The sequence below is a fragment of the Zingiber officinale genome, chromosome 9B (genome assembly GCF_018446385.1).
Source record: "Zingiber officinale cultivar Zhangliang chromosome 9B, Zo_v1.1, whole genome shotgun sequence".
NCBI lineage: Eukaryota > Viridiplantae > Streptophyta > Magnoliopsida > Zingiberales > Zingiberaceae > Zingiber > Zingiber officinale.
This window is the reverse complement of record NC_056003.1, coordinates 115,792,596-115,811,562: the sequence shown is the minus strand read 5'-3', so window position 1 is coordinate 115,811,562 and position 18,967 is coordinate 115,792,596. Positions and strand designations below refer to the sequence as shown.

Here is an 18,967-nt window from a genome sequence, read left to right as displayed (position 1 = left end):
TTGTCCACTGGGCCACACGTTGGACGTTGTCCGCTCGTCCACACGCTAGATCGTGCCCTCCACGTCATCCGATTCTCAAGACTTTGATCTCCTTTGGGTGGGACCCGTCATCATCTACGGATCAATAATAATAATAATTATTATTATTATTATAATTATAACTATTATTATTATTATTATTATTACCAAAAATAGGATAAACTTTTTATATATTTTATAAACATTGGCATCGTCTAATTTTCATGGAAATTAGGGACTCCCGCCAAGAATGAAGCCTCACAATTCAACTATAAAATTGTAGTCAGTCACTCGAGGCGAAGAGTGAAGCCTCTCGATCGATTCGTACGTGAACTCGAAGCCGCGCGCAGTTCTTACGATCTGACAATGTGGAGGCTCAAGATCGCGGAGGGCGCCAGCCTTTTGCTGCGCACAATCAACAATCACGCCGGCAGACAGGTGTGGGAGTTCGATCCCAGCCTCGGCACGCCCGAGGAAATCGAGGAGGTGGAGAGGGCACGAGAAGCTTTCCGGGAGAGCCAGTTCGAGAAGAAAAACAGCGCCGATCTGCTTATGCGGATGCAGGTACGATCGAGTTGTAGTTCAAAACTATTCTAGTTCCAAAAGCAGATGGATTTACCATTATGTAAAAGATAGGACACGACATCACTACAACAACAATGTTATTTAGCGACGAGAAAAGAAATGTCTTGCAACTTTCATTTGGGTCAAAAAACAACTCTTGCAAATTCTTTTCTGCGCGCGCATGTGTGTGTTTTATCTTTTATGGAAGTGATTGCGATTATCATTTTCTTTACTTTATTGCAGTTATTATTTTCTTTACTTTATTGCAGTTTGCAAAGGAGAATCCACTTGAGATGGACTATCCTATCATCAGGATTCAAGATGATGAAGATGTCACGGAAGAAGCTCTAGTGATTTCCTTAAAAAAGGCCATTAGCGTTTTTTCTACTCACCAAGCACATGATGGACACTGGCCTGGGGATTTTGCAGGCCCAATGTTTTTTTTGCCAGGATTGGTATTTGCTTGAATCTTTTAATATGAAAAATTATAACGGCTTAACCCCTTCTCTAGATTAAACTTCCTGCAACATTGTGCCTTGATTGCTCTTATGTGATTTTTTATTTTTTTTTAAAAACATGACTTAGTCTACTGTCATACAAGACTTAAATTATGGCAGTGGATGTGTCTCACCGAAAAGATGCACAATTTTATCATGCATATCAGGTGTCTACTAAATTTTTGCCTTTTGATTTGTGCAGATAATAACTTTACATGTTACTGGAACTCTAAATACTGTTCTGACACCTGAACACCAGAAGGAGATCCGTCGTTATCTCTACAACCATCAGGTATCATATTCTTGACGTTTTTCTTTCTTTTTTTTTTATCGATAAACTTGATCTAAATCCTTTGATAAATTGTCAGTTGTATACTTATGTATTGCAGAATAGAGATGGAGGGTGGGGCTTGCATATTGAGGCTGAGAGTACTATGTTTTGTTCGACATTGTGTTATGTTTCTTTAAGGTTGCTTGGACAAGGACCTGATGATGGAGATGAGGCAATGGAAAAAGGGAGAAAATGGATCTTAGACCATGGAAGTGCAACTCATACACCATCATGGGGAAAGATGTGGTTATCCGTAAGTAATAGTGACTTTCTTTTGTCTTAAAGCTTGATATCCATGTATTCCACAAGCCAAAAGCTAGTTACCTCACTAAACTAAGCATTTGTGGGTCGGTTATACTCACTTATATAGCCGCATGCTTTGCTTCCAATGGGGTTCCTGCCATAGAAACATTTGGTGATACTAATGAAACCTTACAGGATTTTTTAGCACTTTTTGTTCTATTTGTTACTTATATCACATTTCCAAGAGAAGAACCTTGATTCTTGTGCACTGAATTCATTCAGGTGCTTGGAGTGTTTGACTGGTCTGGTAACAACCCTTTACCACCAGAAATGTGGTTATTGCCATACTTTGTACCTATTCATCCAGGTATGCATTTGTTAGAGAACAATGAGTAGGATATCCAGTTGTAACTAAAAAGAGGATGTAAATGATCTCATAGATAAGTTGAATGCTAACCGCTAGAACATTAAAATTTTGTATAATGGAGAATGTTGTCACAACTCACAATCACTTACTACCTGCTCTGCTCCTGTAATACTAAAGAACAACATATATGAGGACTTTTGCTTATTAGACAAACTTCAGTTATGATTCTGAGCACAATTTAAACAATACTAAGACCTTTTCAATTTTCATGACTAGTTTTGTAACTCTTCATGCATTTGTGATAACATGTCATGTACAATTTTCGATTGCAGGCAATGCGCCTAATATATAGTTTTCGTTACAGCCCAAAACCTATTGGATAGAAGTAACTTTTATGAGACTTGAAAATTTGAAGATCAAATAACATTCTCACTACTATTCAAAAGTTATGTGTAGCTTAGTTATCAAGAAAAGTAATTTATGTCTTCTAGATACTTCCTAGGCTTAAGATGAACTATATGATTACTAAAGTGGAGATTAGAGATGGTTCCAACTTTTTTGCATGAAAATTGCATTACTATATATAAAAAAAGTAGTCTAGTGTATGAAACTTCTGTCAATGCATGATCCCGAGGAAGAGTCTATGATACACCGTCTTACCTATAAGAGACTGTTTCTGAGAGTCGAATCCAAGACTTCCAAGTCATATGACAATAACTTTACTGGGAGAAATTACATTACTATAAGATATTAATTTTATACATGGTGCAAATTTTTAGTATATATTTGAGAACTCCATTATCTCTCTATTAGGGTTGTCATTCCTACATGAATTTTGAAGAACATCATTCCATGCGGTTTATACCTCTACCTAGACATAGTTGTATTGCTTAACTAGTTTTGATCATTCACAATATCATCTGTACAATTTTTTGCCAAATAAAAAATAAGTGGAACGTTCAGTCTATTTTGTTAAACAAGTGCCAATTTCACTTCTCTACATGGAGTGATAGACCTGCTCTACTATGCCCATGTCATATATATTGTAAATGGTACCACAAGGCTCTGAACTTTATCAAATATTTTTGTTTTATAGGACGGATGTGGTGCTTTTGTAGGATGGTTTACTTGCCCATGTCATATATATACGGGAAAAGATTTATTGGCCCAATTACCCCAATAATCTTATCATTAAGAAATGAGCTATTCCATTGCCCATATGACCACATAGATTGGAATCAGGCTCGTAAGGAATGCGCAAAGGTGTGCAATTCTTCTACTCCTTATTCTCCTATAGTTCTAACTAAATGGATGTAATGTTATCATGCATGTCATTGTATTTTTTTTCCTATTTATTATAGTGTCTACAGTGTATCTAAATGTGTCTTAGAGTAACTAATAATTATGAGGTAGTATGATTATTATCATAAGCAATGATTGAAATATCGTTCCATGTCAGGCGGCACGGATAGTTTTTACTTGGGGAGCAAAACTGGCACAATATGCTCCTCAATTTTGCATGTGTCATTCGTCCTTCACGCACGCATGTCGCGCGACATAAGTGGGTCAAAGGCGTCCCACAACACTTTCGACGTCGCCAGAGGCATCGCAGTATGCCTCTGGCGCCGCCATAAGCGTTCACGGGCAATGCTACTGTTCAAAATTAAAATTGTGATTTATTTAATTGAATCAATTCCCAACTTAAGTGTGATATTTCAAAGAAGCTTTCATAAACTTAATTAAATTATCCCAATAAAATATATATAAAATATTTTTAAAATATTAAAAAAAATTATTAATTTTATTAATTGATATTCTGAAATTCTTTTACTATTTTAAATTTTATTTTAAAATTCTAAAAAGTATAAAAAATTCTAATAAATCAAATTTATATTCTGATAATTTTTTTATTATTTTGTATATTTTTACTATTTTAATGTTTAATTAATATTCTGATATTTTTTACTATTTTAAATATATATTATTTATAGTAATAATTAATTAAATGAAGAAATAGTTTGTTTATATAATTATTATATATAAAATGGCATCTTTGTATTAATTTATATAATTATGATTGTTTAATCTAGGGTTTGGAGAACTACAGAGTTGACCTAAATAGAATATTACGAGAACCAATGATTCCATCTAGTTCACACCACTTCTTTTGGTATTAGCAAGGTTACATATTATAATGTATCAATTTTAATTCGAGTTATTCATAGGTCAATTTTCTTTAAAGAAAATTATATTTAATTATTTTGTATAACAATATTAAGTTGTTCAATAATTGAGAACTTATATAAAATCAATATACGGCTTATTTTTAAATTATACATAATAAACATATTTATCTGATAATTACTATATATAAATAAAAAAAATACCAAAACTGTATCATTCCGGTTTGAGACCGAAATCTCGACACGAGTCGAGATTTTAAACCTTAATCATAAGTACATTCAGTCCAAATAAATGTTGATGGGAAGAGATACAGTGAGTTAGATAACTATTTATAGAAATGAGGTACTAGACTCTGTATTAGTAGTAAACCAAAGGTTAAGGTTTGCATTGAGTCCTTTATGCAAGTTGGTTGCTATCATAGTGAGTAATACAGAAGAGGTCACTTTTATGCATTATTTTGTAGCATGGGGATATAAGATTTGTAATGAGTCCCTTGTGCAAGTTGACTTCTAGCATTGTAATACAGACCAAGACTCTTTTATGCATTATTTTGTAGTATGAGGATATGAACACATTTCTTACTTTTTCACGGCCCAAACTTCATTTCTTGATATTTATGTGTGATGGCATCCTCAACTCCTATTGGATGATGGGTTTTTTTTTTAATGCTCCATTTTGAAGCATACATTATCTTCATGTATATTATGGAGCTAGCATATGTATGATTGTCTAAGTGCTAATTATTCTTTGAAGATATGTGTTGAGAATGTTTGTTAGTTGATTCTGAAGCTCTCATTGTATCTGCATTCTAAGTTATCTACGGACTTAAAATTTATTCCACTAGAAATATCTTCTCAACATGTCCTTACTCCTCCCATTGTCTAGGTAGATTTTGTTGGTCCCTTGGCGGCTAGAGGAGGGTGAATAGCCTGTACAATAAAAACAACAAATCTTCCTCGACTTTATAACTTAATAAAAATAAACACTTGCATAAGAGAATTAAAAGAACAGGAAGAGTTACTTGGTTGCAATTAGCGGATTGCTAATCCAAGGAAGTTAAAGGTCACTAAAATCTCATTCAGGTGGAGAAGCCTCTTCCTACAGTTAAAGCACTCAATTTGCAAAGCTAAACAAAAGGCAAATCGATTACAAGTGTTCTATTGCACTACTGAGATCAGGGTTGTATTTATAGCCCTGGACTCGGATAGAATTTTATCCGCATCGCAATAGCTCGTGACAAGTTGAGTTTCAATAAACTTTCTAGTCCAAGTGCTTGGACCAGTTTCGGACTCCCGAACCGGGTTGAATCCGCCTCCGCAGCATTGCCGAGCCGAGGTGCCCTCGGGCTCTCCAGGGGGTCAGGGTAGCCGGACCAAGTCCAGGCGCATGGATCGGTCCGGGGGCTGGACGAAATAAGTCAACCTTGTGTTGACTTTTGATCTCAATCTTCTGCTTCGATTCCGCTCGTATTGGTCCAAGCCTTCCGCTCCAATTCCACTCACTTAGATGATTTCGGCCATCCGAAATAGGGCTCACCCGAACCCATTTTCCGGCCTCCTCGAGCAACCTTCCGCTTTGGTTTCTCGTCCCTCAGAAATGTCGTGCACGTCTCCTTCTCGTCCGCCAATGTACTCTTCCGCAGCACCTCGTCCCTCCGACGCACTAAGCCCGTCGTCTCTCTCCCATGCTGTCCTTCTCACTAGTTGCGTCTTTCGCTCGACTTCCTGTGCTCCTAAATTCCTGCACACTTAGACACAGGAGTTAAACACCAACAGGACCTAACTTAACTTGGTTGATCACATCAAAACTACCTTGGAATATTTATAGATTTCTTTGGGAGTAATTTAGCATCCTCTCAACAAAGTTTCTTTGACTTCTAACTTCTTATCCAAGCATCCTTGAGATTCCTAGCATAAAATTGTTTCATGGATAACTCCTTAGAGAGCTAGACACTTAAACAACGATGGATGCCTTGCCCACATGAATGTTGTACTTTTTGTTCTCCATAATTTCTTCCTACATCTTCAAAGCTGCTAAATGGGTGATTTATTAAATTGGCTCATCCTCTTTTTCTCAGTTGATTTCAAGAGCAATTGTTTTTTTTGTCTAATTGTAAATCTCAAGAACTTGGAATCATTGACTTAAATGTTCATAGGCTTGCCCTTCTCTCATAATGGTGGTAGCATTTATTTTACTGTCTCTTCTCTCCATAGGCTTTAAAATTGCCTCCTCGTGTAACATCATCTAGCTCTTGTCAACTCCTTACCCTCAATGGGATACTCCTGAAAACTTTTCTTTCTTTTTATACACAAATTTCTTAAGCACAAAGTGCATTTACTAGAAAATCATAAAATGAATTAAATAACTTTGTAATTGGTGACTATAATAAGTTGTGATGCTTAATTATTAGTATATACTAAATGCTCTTTTTTTGTTTGGCTTGATGATGTATGTTTCAGGAAGATTTGTACTATCCACATCCATTTATACAAGACATCTTTTGGGCATTCCTTCATAAAATTGTTGAACCTATTTTAATGCATTGGCCTTGTAGCAAGTTGAGAGAGAAGGCTATTAATACTGCTATCCAGCATATTCATTATGAAGATGAGAATACTAGATATATTTGCATGGGTGCAGTTAACAAGGTAAGCCAAAAGATTTCTTTGAAGAAGTTGATTACTATCAATTTTTATAGCAAACGATAGGATTCATTATCGGCAATTCATCATAAGTGCATAACAACCAAGAACTATATATAGCTTGTCCATTAGAAGAACCTATTTCTAGAAGTTGAGATGCAAATCATGCAGCTTATAAAGAAGTATTTAATCAAAACTATCATCCTTTCTGAGGTATTCGTATCTGTTTTATGTGCCTTCTGGATACTCTATGGTTTTGATGATCCAGATATTCTTTGATGTTAAGAGACGAGCTATTTTTACTGATGAATGCAGTTAATTACAAATGCTGATTGCAATTAGACCTATGAGGTAATTTTGCACATTTCTGGAAGAACAAATGTCTACATAAAAAAGTTAGGATGCTGACTTTAAAGTATAACCTTTACCTCAACTTCAGAAGTCTTAATGTCTTGTTCCTTTGTATGTTTAAAAAACCCATCTAATTCTTAGTGTTCGAATATTATGGTATGAATGCCTATAAAATACTATAGAAGCTTTTTCCCCTTCTTTTCTCTAAATCTTATATATATATATACAGACACACACACTATATCACGGAAGCACTTCATGTTGTTGGATGTAAACTTGATTTTAACTTATATTTCATATTTATCTAACAAAGGATTATGTTTAAAATTAAACTTTAAATTGCATTTGTTTAATACCAGCCCAATTATAATTGTCCTTTTATGAGCTTGGAATTCAACTTCGAGGCCTTCTCTACGAGAAATTCCTTTTTCCTCTTTGTGAGATGTCTTTTTCCCTTTCTTTTTTTACTTTTCATTGTCAGTATCATCCTGTTCCACATATCATGATGCATTAGTACTTGACGCTCAATATATTTCCATGTAGAGTTTATCATTTTAGTATACGAGTTAAATAGAATGTGAATGAAAAACTCAAGCCAGTTTTTCTTTCTGACCAACACTCTAAATGTTTAACAATTTATGCAGCAATTATGCAAGAAATGTTGTTTTCTTCTAAAACTTCATCTTTATAGGTACTTAATATGCTTTGCGTCTGGATTGAAGACCCAAATTCAGAGGCATTTAAGTTACATCTTCCACGAATATATGATTATCTATGGTTAGCTGAAGATGGAATGAAAATGCAGGTATGCTAGAATATGTAACACATGTACTCTTATTAGTTTTGTTATGTGTAAAAGAAGTTGTTGTTGTATTGTTAATTTTGTAGGGCTGTAATGGCAGCCAGGTGTGGGACACAACTTTTGCTGTTCAAGCAATTATGTCAACTGATCTTTCTGAGGAATTTGGTGAAACACTCAAGAAGGCTCACGAATTCTTAAAATGCTCACAGGTTTGCATTTTTTAACAAAGTTCTCAAAAGTATGTGTATTCTTCTACCGAATATTTACCCTTTATTGAATATGTAAGTACATTAAGTTTTCTCTTCTTTCTGATTGGAAGATCCTTGAAGATTGCCCTGGTGATCTTGAGTTTTGGTACCGCCACATCTCCAAAGGTGCATGGACCTTTACCACTGCAGATCAAGGGTGGGTTGTCTCAGATTGCACAGCAGAAGCACTTAAGGTAACTAACTACCTTCTATTGTCAAGCCAAATTTCTTGATTTTTATGCTTATGTTTCTTCTGTAGGCTGCCCTCTTGTTATCTAAGGCTTCTCCAAAGATTGTTGGTGATCCAATTGAAGCAAGGAAGCTATATGATGCGGTTAATTTCATCCTTTCACTAATGGTAAACGTATTACTAATAGATGCAAATACTTAACAGTAGCTACTTATGAACTTCTAATTGTGCTTCTGTTGCAGAACAAGGACGGTGGTTTTGGTACTTATGAACTTACAAGATCTTACACTTGGTTGGAGGTATGCACTCCAAGAACATTTTGTTGATGTTGCATTCTGCATATGTTTCTCAATCATGTATCTGGAGTTTGCTCATAGATTAATTCACTTTGGACAAACAAGAGTTGTTTATATAACACTAGCAAGGGTTATCCTTGAAGTTATTAATTTTCCAAGTAATTAAATTGAGGCATAAAGGTTCTTTTAGCCTAAGAATGGGAAGGAGACAACATGCATGTGTTGATGAAGCACATGAGCATTTACGAAATGTAATTTTAAAGATGTAAAAATGAGATTAATTATTGTTTACTATTATTATTATTATTATTAACCAATTCCTTAGATCATTAGTTCAAGGCATTCTTATGTGAATTCCAGAACCATACATACTTTGGATAGTTGAGGAAAGCGCAAGAGGAATAAGACGGCAAAAAATTAAGGAAAGAAATAAATTTTGGAACATACAAATTGGTGTGGCTAGTTTATATTTAGAAAATCTTATTATATGTTCCTTTTCAATTTCAAAATAAAAAAAGTGAATTTCTTAACGGACTGGTATCTTTTTCTAATTTTTAGGACATTTGCAGTGGGAGGTTTATAACATGTAATTTATGCTATAAATCTTTCAATATAAACCTCTCCCCCACTACATAGGTGGGGTTTATAGTTTTTTTTATAAACCTGTATCAAAATCTTGGGACCATGTTTACAAAAAAAAAAATAGTGGAGAGAGGATAAAGAGAGAATTTTAAAAGAAGTGGAGTTTTTAAAAAAGAGAGGTTTTATGATAATAGAGAGTGATTTTTAAAAGAAGTAAGGCTTTTAACTTTTGATGTGGCAGAGCATAAACCTCTTTAAGAGATTTATGACTACGGATGCCCTTAGAAGAAAGAATTAAATCCACGAATATTTTCCAGTTGTGTATGGGACAGAGTTGGGGAATGAGAACACAATGTACAATTTAACAGAACTTGCTCTATCTTTACTTGTTGGAACAATATACAATCAACTTAGCTTCTTTCTTAAGGCAACATCTTTTGTGGAAACTGAAGTATAAGTTGACAAACCTTATGCCTTAGTTATATTGCAGACAGTTTTGATTGGTCTATTGGATTGGTTGATAAGAATCTAGAATTTTTATCTATAAATTAGGAAAGATAATTATATGTCACTCTTCTACTAAAGTCATGGCAATCTTCACTTACTAAATTTGTTTTTTTTTTTACAGACTATTAATCCTTCTGAAACATTTGAAGACATTATTATTGATTACTCGTAAGATTCCATCACTTCCATTTATTAATATAATATTTTCTATTTAGTTACTTTAATTCTTTTATTTGCAATTGAATTGCAAATGTTTTTTTACAGATATGTCAAATGCACCTCTTCAATTATTCAGGCATTGACATCATTTAAAAAGTTATATCCAGGCCATCGGCGAGATGAGATAGATGATTGTATAAACAAATCAGCACGTTTTCTTGAAAAGACACAGGGAGATGATGGTTCATGGTATGCACTTATAGTTGTCCATTTCATTTAAATTCATTTTGTAGGATCTTAAATTTTTTATTGGGATAAACTGAGATTTTATTTTATGAAAAAATGAGTTTTATTATCAATTTATATATATATATAAAAAAAGAAATATGATCCATAAGTTTTTAAATTTATAAAATTCTTCTTTTGATTCTTTCGGGGTGTATTTTTCGGTCAGAAGAATTAGTAACAACAAATGTAAGACTATCCTCTTGATCATTTTTGTCCAAGTTCCTATTTTGCCAGCCAATTTTGGTGTTGCATTACAAAATCATATTTGTAAAATTAAATATCCTGTTTCTTTAATGATTCATCAAGCTAATGTGTTATAATCTAGATTGGCGGTTACTAATTCCTAAAGATCCATCTTGCTGAACTATCATGTCACTAGTCTTATTTTGGTATTGCCAAGAACAAAATCTTTGCAATCATTTATTATAAAAGTGCTATTAAGGCATTTAAACTTTTGTTACATACTGTTAACTTCTTCTAATAGGTATGGATGTTGGGGAGTTTGCTTCACTTATGGCACATGGTTTGGAGTAGCCGGATTGATTGCTGCTGGAAGGACATCCGAGAGCAGCTCTTGTATCCGAAAGGCGTGCAACTTTCTGTTATCTAAACAACTTGCCTCTGGTGGCTGGGGAGAAAGTTATCTTTCATGTCAAGATAAGGTTAATTCCTAACTGATTACCCATTTGTCTTTTCCAGCTTCTTCCATGAATCAGCACCATTATATGGGTTTTAGTTCATTTTTTCATATGATATTCTCTTCTCTTTTTGTTTTTAACATGCAAGTGAATGTTTATGGTCGTGGTACGAGTAGCTAGTAACATGTCCTTTTCCTTTTTATGTTATAGCGAGATATCAAATTTAGCTAGAAAGATTTTTTTTTATCACCAGATTGATTCATTAGGTTGTTTCATGTTTTTGTATTAGCCAAGATGTTTATGAATCAAGTAACATACTGGCATCTGATTCTGAATATTTCTACATAAGTTACTTAATAAACTCTATTCGAATTCTATTTCGTGTATCCTATAATTATGATTGTGGCAAACTGGCATCTTGACTGATTTAGAAGTTACTAACCACTTTATTTTTCACATTATTCAATATTTCTCGAGTTCTCTTTGGGCAGGTTTATACAAATCTTGAGGGCAACAAGATTCATGCAGTGAATACAAGCTGGGCAATGCTAGCTCTAATTGATGCTGGACAGGTCAATTTTCTGTCAATCACAAATCTCATGAAGGCTTAGATTTCTTAGGATTACAAATTCACAAGCAATTTTTTTATTTAGTGAATGAAGAAAGATTGGAAGTATGGTGTGGAGGAAGCAAAGAATGAAAATATCCTGTGCAAGTTAATGCAAAATGAGTGAAATAATGTTGATTTAATAAAGATTATGGTGCGAGTGTTTTCTTGTCTTAAGATCTTTGAAAGAACTAGAAATAATTCAAATTAATGTTCAAAATTACCATGTTCAAAAAGGTTAACCTTAGGAGAAGAGGTTCTTTTTTACATGGGCTATTTGGGGTTGCTAAAGGGCTATAAGTCTCAACTATTTGTGATTTCTAAATCACTATCTATAAGATTTCTTTGAGTGCATCACTGATACATCATCAATAGATCTCTATTGATTAATAGATTCAAAATATTTAAAACTCATATAAGAATTTATATCCATTCTCTGTGTTCATTGAATGTTTTTGAACGTAATGATGTAATAGATGAAGTAACGTTACTTCTTTCAATTTTGTGTTCGAATAGGGTGACATAGATACAAAACCACTGCATAGAGCAGCAAAGGTATTAATAAATATGCAAATGGAAAATGGAGAGTTTCCCCAACAAGTAAGACATTTCTTCTATTTTTTTTTTAATTCGATCCTTTCTCAGAACTCCACATGGTGAAAACTTAGTACATCGGACTGTCTTTTTTATATCAAACACCAAATTTCATCCCCAGACTATCAAACACCAAACTATTGTCATTTCATCCCCAGACTATTAAAAATAGCATAGTGCATATATGACATACCTTTCATGTCATTATTTCCTTAGATCAATTATATTGATGATGTTAATGATTAGGAGTAAAATGATGGCAGTTTGAAAATATTGAGAATATTTTGACAAATTTAGAGCTATAGGTTGCATTTGAAAAAGAAAACTCTGGTCATCAAATGTGATTTTCTGTTCTCTAATCAAGTTGTTTATCTCAATTAGTATATATTTTGTAATTCTTATTGCATTCTTAGTTGATAACAATTTTTTGCTACTACATTATTTAAATACTTATATTTGTTTAGCTCTCTCTTGCTCTTCTTTCGTCATCAAACTGAATTTATCCCTTCCATTTCTGTAGAAGACAATATCAACAATAATATTCAAACTATCACTATTTATTTGTGTAGGAGATTATGGGAGTCTTCTGTAAAAACTGCACACTCAGCAATTCGGCATATAGAAGCATATTTCCAATATGGGCACTCGGAGAATATCGCACTCGGATATTGTCCCCTCAAGGCCTGCCTTTCGCAATGATATGATTAAATTTATTGTGAGCATAATTATCATGCATGTATTACGGATCCTTGCTATGTAAGTCTCTACTTGTGATGAAATTATGTGATGCACTACTACAATTTTATTGGAGGACCTTTTGCATGGGTTATCTAGACCGCGATCTTCTTGAAGCCGGGTGACATGGCTACCCATTTCTCCTATAAATTACATATGGTTAGCATTCACAGACTTTGTTCAGTTGCTAGACTCTGTTCCAAATTATCATTCTAGCAGCCACTGGATGGCTCATTTCTGTTCCCTTTTCCTTTTCTTGATTCTATGTTATCAAACAAGACCCACAAGTAACGAAATATGTGGGAGAGAGAATTAAAATCTTCTCAAAATATAGAAGTTGATTCACAAATAACAGTTAAGACAGTTAGGATAAACCTTGTCCTGCCGAAAAGCATCAAGAAATCAAATCGAGCTTCTGATCACCTCCTATGTGGCTTAGCTTTAGCTTCGTGGGAGCCATCACCTTTCTTCTTGATGTAGCCACTTAGTACTGCTTTTGCCCTCGACCACTCCTTCTCGGACTGGGCACTGTGCATGAAGGTGCAGACCTCGCCGATGTTAATTTTCGGGATACTTCTCTTCTGTCCCTGGTGGCTGCTCTGATTCTCTGCAACATTGTGATCGCTGGGGGCTAAGTCTCCTCTCAGACTTGATGATGCTGCAGCTTTCTCAAATACAATGGCTTTTTTGACCTCGACATTCACCGAACTCTCCATGTCAGATTGCATTTTCCTCTTCTTCGGTGCACCGGTAGTCTTGGTGGCTGAATCATTCGCTTTCAGTGTCTTCGATGCCGGTAATATAGTGGAAATGCTGAATGTGTTGCCACTGGACTCCCCAACAAGATCTCTCCAAGAGGATTTCTGTATCCAAGTGTTGGTTTTTGCCAATGCAAGACTATCCGTGTCATGTTCAGTTTGCATTTTGGAAGGGGAATCTTCATCCAAAATGGCCTCTGTTTTACTTTTCGGCAATCCAGAAGCAAACTTTTCGTCAGTCTCTACTGGGATTGACCGGGCTGCTTGGCTTGGTGCAACTTCAGTATCAGCGGATGCAATTATTTGCCTCTTACAAGAATGTGCTTTGTCTCGAAGATGGCCATCTGTAGATGGCCGAGGCTTACTTTTTCCCGATTCATGAACCTATAGTACAGTAAAAGATGAAGTGTTAGCTGTATCTTACTAACACAAAATAACTTAACTAAGTTTAAATGTTTATTGTTGTTTATCAAAACATAATGTTCATTTATGACACCTTCAGAATCAACCAGATACCTGATCCATAAGATTAGTTTTCTTTCCTAGTAACTGCATGAGCATGTCGTCGCTTTGTCCCACCCCGATGTTAGTGACAAGATTGTCTGCATCCTCTTCCAGAGCTTCATCTGTTTCATTCAATTGAACATCACCACCAGCAGTATCAACAGCTATCCCTTCTTTCGAAAAGTTCACCATCCCAGGTTCGGGGACCTTATTCCCTTCCTTTTCAAGGAACTTGTTCATCACACTTGTCATTATACTTCTCTCTTTATTATATGCTGCAGAGTTCAGCGCAGACATGTATGTTTCGTTCGCCATTTCAGATGGGCCACAGTGTTCTTCACAGTCACAAAAATGAATCGGTAGAGAAGGAACTTCGATTCGTTGAAAACTGTATTTGTGCTTCCCTGTTCCTTTAAAGGGCACCGGCTTTACCTATAGAACATCAGTTATAAATCAAATTCTTTCTTCCAAATAGAGTGCTGGGAAAGATTACTAACCAAATATAAAGAGTGATTGAAAATGGATTCATTTTGATCTTGTAATGATATCATAAGGCAGATAAGCTTTTAAATTTAACACGATCTTTCGGTTTTAGTTTCAAATCTAGCATTTGTCTGTTCATTCGCTGTTAAATTGATGATTGATGACAACATGGTAAAATGCCAAATCTATCTACATCATCTGCGGACTAGGTACTAGTCATGCCACATCATCAACTCAAGTGCATAAGGAAGATATGGGAAACTAATGTCGGCATTGTCCTTAATATCCTTTTTCTATTTAAGTTGTTGACATGGCATGACTGGTTCTTAGTCAGTAAATGCTGTAGACTAAATAACCGATTACCACATCACCAACATAACATCAATTGATGAGTGCAAACGGATGATATTTGAAACTAATACTTAAATGTTGTGATTGTTTTAAAAAATTTAAATGTTATCATAAACGTGAAGTTTCACATAACGGTTATCAATTAACCCGAAATAATAGAAGAGAACGAATGCACTGGTCCATATTTTGGCATGGGCTCACTGATCATTCCCATAGGTAAGAATTTTCTTTTCTTATATGCAAAAAAGGGCACACCTTTCGCAGCTTTGGAAAATATATTTGGAGTTTTGCATTCTCCAAGTTTTGGCATTTTGACTTGTGTGCCAGGATTTCCAACTTGTTTGGATGATCTGAACTTTTCTCGGCATTGAGATCATCTAGCACATTTATGCTTGCATCTTCAGCCCACTCTCGCTGCAAGCGAGTGAGATAATGTTCTTTAGCCTTTTCAAGTCGCAGCTTCCCTCCTTTCCAAGCGCATCCATTGTACTGCAGGCAATCGAGTTAGAAATCCTTCGATGGCTAAACAATTATCTAGTGGTTCATCATCTATGTAAGCAGCAGTGGTGGGGAAACAAAATAAAATCTCATTGACTAGTATTATTTGAGAAGCAAAGGGCTTTCACATGGAAACATGAATCTATAAAAACAATCCCAAACAAATGATCAATATAAAATCATATTTATATATTTGAATCACGTCATCATTTTTGCATTTTACCTCTGTTAATCATGTTTCAGTCAAGTCAGATCATGTACTAATATTAGATCGTATCTAATATTGTCACACTAATCCTAGACAAGGAATTTATAGAAGAAACAATCTTGAGTATCCATCAGTATATGTAGGACTTTAACTATCTTTTAGGTCTATCAACAAGTTCATATCGAGTTACAATTTTACAATGTCTTCTTTCCATCCATAATGTTAGGGGAACATTAGCGGATTACTCAATGAATTTTAAGAAAATAAACCTGTTGAAAGGTCTTCCTACTCTATCCAACAAATCTGTGAATCTTCAACAAGAATATTTCTAAAAAATCACAGAATAAGTCTTGTATGTGACGAAATCGAGTGTTAGATGTTGGAGAACATAATGATATAAGAAATAGAAGCCTTTATCCTAAACACTTAAAAAAAAAAAAAAAGGAATAAGACAAATTGGGTCAAGGCAACTCACAACTGCAAAGAGCTTTGCCAAGCTTTTCTCAGAGTTCGGCTCGAAGTCCATGAAAGCAAAGCTCCGACCATCTGAGCGCACAAATTCTACATTATGAATCTTGCCCAAGGGCGAGAACGTCGTCTCCATATCAGAAGTCGTCACAGTCGCACTCAATCCACCAATGAAGATCCTTTTGATGGTTGAATCGGCAACTAAAGCAGTTGTCGCAGCAATCTCTTCTCCTTTTGCCATCTCCAACCCCATTTCTGCCTCCACCTACTATCAGATGTGAACAAATGAGAATGATAGTGCTTAAGGTTAAATTAACAGGCAGTATATGGATAGAAACAGACATAAAACAGAGTGGAATCGAATTAACAATTGACATGATGAACATTGAAAGATCTAGATATACTTGAGTCTTTGTAGTATCAATCTCAAACACCTCGCGATCTCTCACAGGCAAAGCTACAGCTTGAAGAACAAAATGTAACTTTGCTTGAAGTTCAACTTGTTCATGATTTCTACGATCGTTAGACGATGAACAAAAAAAGCTTTTTCGTTTGTCGACGGCGAGCAAAGCTCACGATGCCTTACACCGACATCTTCTCGCCGATCAAGGATTTTGATTCCTATGGTGAAGAACAGCCGATCCAGAGAAGAACACAGAAACCGAGTCGAAAAAATTGGAAGCGCGAAGTTTGAGTTTACCTTCGGCGCTGAAAAATTCCTACGGAGCTCCCTTCCTCCGATTCGCCGCCGCTGGGTCAGTGCCTTCGATTTCGCCGTCTCAAGTAGAAGAAATCTAATCGAAGTCGGGCGCGGTGTTAGGGTTCCTAAACTCAGCTCGGTTTACGCAAACCGGGTCAAAATTTAATTTTGACTCAGTTTTTATAACGGCGATTTAGAAGACCGGGTTGAGGACATTGACCCAGCGGCGGAAGTAGAGCATCTTCCAATCCTTCGCCCAACTCTTCTTCTCCGATCCTCAGGCGAAGAGGAGCCGTGATTCGAGCAGCGGTTCGCCGGTGGGATTAATCGGAAGAAGGAACTCTGCGGGAGTTCTCAGCGCAGAAGAAGGCAACTTCAAGTGTCGCACCTCGATGTTTGCTTCGCGATTTCTGTCTTCTTTCTCGGATCATCTGTTCATCGCCAACAGCAATCAATCTTGCTTTTCTTTGGATTTTTTTTTTTTGTTGTTGTTGTTGTTGTCATCAAACTTCCCGTGATTTTACTAGGGTTTTTAGGCAATTTCCTCACGATGATAATGATTTGACTTCAAATTGTAATCGTAGAACTCATTTACAAGCGAAACTACAAGCAATGTGGATCAGAAATCACTTTATACGACGTTTTCAAAATTTAATCTTCTAATGCAATCCTAGTTCTTCACTGGGGCATTTCCTCAAACACCTGCTTCGTGTACTTCGTGCGGTTTGGTAATTTCCAGTAGGGAGTTCGCCGGAGATTTCGCTGGCGGATCGCTTCCCTCTCCGCAAAACCAGACAAATTCCTGCTCGAGATCACTTCCCATGGGACTACACGCAGAGGCGGTCGGAGGCGTTCGCTTCCCGATGCTCCAGCGCCGCCTCAGCGCCCGAAGCCTCGGCGAACCCGGCGTCCTCATCTCCTCACCGGCGTTCCTGCTCGTCAGCAGCGGAGATACGGGCGAGGGAAACCCCTCCGCCACCCTCCTCGGTATCTCAATCACAAGATCCCCTTTTGGCTTCTTCGATCGGACCGAAGAGCTCGAAGGGGCTTCACTCGTTTGCTGCTGGTCCGATGGCAAGGCGGGCGATTCATGGATTGGAATTCCGGATCCGGCGACGAGGTAATTGGGGTTTAGGACTGGGAATGGTTCGGCGACGACAGAGCTCCGACAGAGAGGGCAAGTGGAGTGAGAGCGGAACCACCTGTCGATGCACTCGAGGTGGAATCCGTGGCCGCACTTGGGTAGGATCCGAGCCGCCTCGCCGTCGGTGAGCTCGCAGAGGCACACGGCGCACTCGATCCCGTTCCCGAACTCCGCGGCGCGGTAGACGGAGACAGGGATCGATCGGAGGACGGTAGCTTCGAGGCCGCGCGGGAGAGCGGAGGAGGCGCCGTGGTCGGAGGCGGAGAAGACGAGGACGTGGGGGCGGCGCAGGTGGCGCTTGGCGTAGAGGTAGAAAAGGAAGACGAAGGAGACGACGAAGAAGAGGAAGACGATCGCGGCCAGAAGGAACGTGTAGCTGGCCTGGTCTACGGTGGCGTCGGCAGTGGAGGAGTCGTCGAAGTCGGGATCGCCGGGCTCCGCCATGGCTTCGCCGTCGATTTATCGGGAAACAGGTTTATATAGGGATGTGATGACGTAATTATTACGTCATTATTTAGTTAACTCAAAATAGCCATATATATAAAGTACTTTATTTTAACAAAAAATTTTAAGGATAAATTGTCCTAAAATCCTTGTGTAAATTTTTTTAGGGCAAATTACCCTTGTTTTTAATCTATATATTCAAATTAAAATCATTTTTTATGAGTGTTGAAAATATACTACATTATTATTATTATTATTATTATTATTATTATTATTATTATTATTATTATTATTATTCGATTATCATAATTGATCCTTGGGAGAATTTGTATGTAGTCCCCATTGACAAATAAAATTTTGCATGTAATTCCAATGGTAAAAATCTTTGTTTCCACTTTCTAGTCAAAATATTTATCTAATTGTCCCTGATATTTTTTAGTATAAAAAATCTAAAAATGAGTATAATTTCGTTTAAATTTAGTACATTAAATTAGAATTTAGTATATTTTTTATTAAATTGAGCACGATTTTTTTTAAATATACTCGATTATAGTTTAAAGTACTGA

General features: G+C 36.3%; 3 protein-coding genes across 6 annotated transcripts; 1 reads left to right on the top strand and 2 right to left on the bottom strand.

The window, feature by feature from the left end:
* Positions 1 to 384: 384 nt before the first annotated feature.
* LOC122024003 (cycloartenol synthase-like) lies at positions 385 to 12,860 on the top strand. The gene is made up of 18 exons (XM_042582485.1): positions 385 to 582; positions 852 to 1,037; positions 1,282 to 1,371; positions 1,469 to 1,663; positions 1,936 to 2,020; positions 3,117 to 3,283; positions 6,664 to 6,852; positions 7,889 to 8,002; positions 8,086 to 8,208; positions 8,319 to 8,441; positions 8,507 to 8,605; positions 8,680 to 8,736; positions 9,944 to 9,990; positions 10,087 to 10,230; positions 10,754 to 10,931; positions 11,399 to 11,479; positions 12,031 to 12,114; positions 12,678 to 12,860. Exons 1-18 carry the CDS (start codon positions 385 to 387, stop codon positions 12,810 to 12,812), a joined length of 2,295 nt encoding a protein of 764 aa, XP_042438419.1. The 3' UTR covers positions 12,813 to 12,860.
* Positions 12,861 to 13,143: 283 nt separating this feature from the next.
* LOC122024183 (protein REPRESSOR OF SILENCING 3-like) lies at positions 13,144 to 17,141 on the bottom strand. Of its 4 annotated transcripts, none has more exons than XM_042582744.1 (6): positions 16,814 to 17,141; positions 16,518 to 16,734; positions 16,121 to 16,381; positions 15,195 to 15,428; positions 14,118 to 14,537; positions 13,144 to 13,985 (listed from the first exon to the last, which is right to left on the bottom strand). In XM_042582744.1, the coding sequence occupies exons 3-6, from the start codon at positions 16,364 to 16,366 to the stop codon at positions 13,263 to 13,265; spliced, it is 1,623 nt and encodes a 540-aa protein (XP_042438678.1). In that variant the 5' UTR covers positions 16,367 to 16,381; positions 16,518 to 16,734; positions 16,814 to 17,141; the 3' UTR covers positions 13,144 to 13,262. The 4 variants fall into 4 exon arrangements, with proteins under 4 accessions (XP_042438678.1, XP_042438679.1, XP_042438676.1 ...); XM_042582745.1 differs by having other exon boundaries at positions 16,121 to 16,378; XM_042582742.1 differs by lacking the exon at positions 16,518 to 16,734.
* Positions 17,142 to 17,243: 102 nt separating this feature from the next.
* Positions 17,244 to 18,429, bottom strand: LOC122024184 (RING-H2 finger protein ATL64-like). Its single transcript, XM_042582746.1, has one exon. It carries the CDS (start codon positions 18,399 to 18,401, stop codon positions 17,508 to 17,510), a length of 894 nt encoding a protein of 297 aa, XP_042438680.1. The 5' UTR covers positions 18,402 to 18,429; the 3' UTR covers positions 17,244 to 17,507.
* Positions 18,430 to 18,967: the final 538 nt, after the last annotated feature.

Bases quoted from the DNA above. Each gene is read 5' to 3' on its own strand.
- LOC122024003 (XM_042582485.1), top strand. From the start codon at position 385: ATGTGGAGGCTCAAGATCGCGGAGGGCGCCAGCCTTTTGCTGCGCACA. The intron at 1,038-1,281 runs GTATTTGCTTGA...TGATTTGTGCAG, and splicing joins TGTTTTTTTTGCCAGGATTG to ATAATAACTTTACATGTTAC. The intron at 8,606-8,679 runs GTAAACGTATTA...CTTCTGTTGCAG, and splicing joins ATTTCATCCTTTCACTAATG to AACAAGGACGGTGGTTTTGG.
- LOC122024184 (XM_042582746.1), bottom strand. From the start codon at position 18,401: ATGGCGGAGCCCGGCGATCCCGACTTCGACGACTCCTCCACTGCCGAC.
- LOC122024183 (XM_042582744.1), bottom strand. From the start codon at position 16,366: ATGGGGTTGGAGATGGCAAAAGGAGAAGAGATTGCTGCGACAACTGCT. The intron at 15,429-16,120 runs GTGAGTTGCCTT...GATTGCCTGCAG, and splicing joins TGGCAAAGCTCTTTGCAGTT to TACAATGGATGCGCTTGGAA. The intron at 14,538-15,194 runs GTGTGCCCTTTT...GATGTTCTATAG, and splicing joins ATTTTCCAAAGCTGCGAAAG to GTAAAGCCGGTGCCCTTTAA.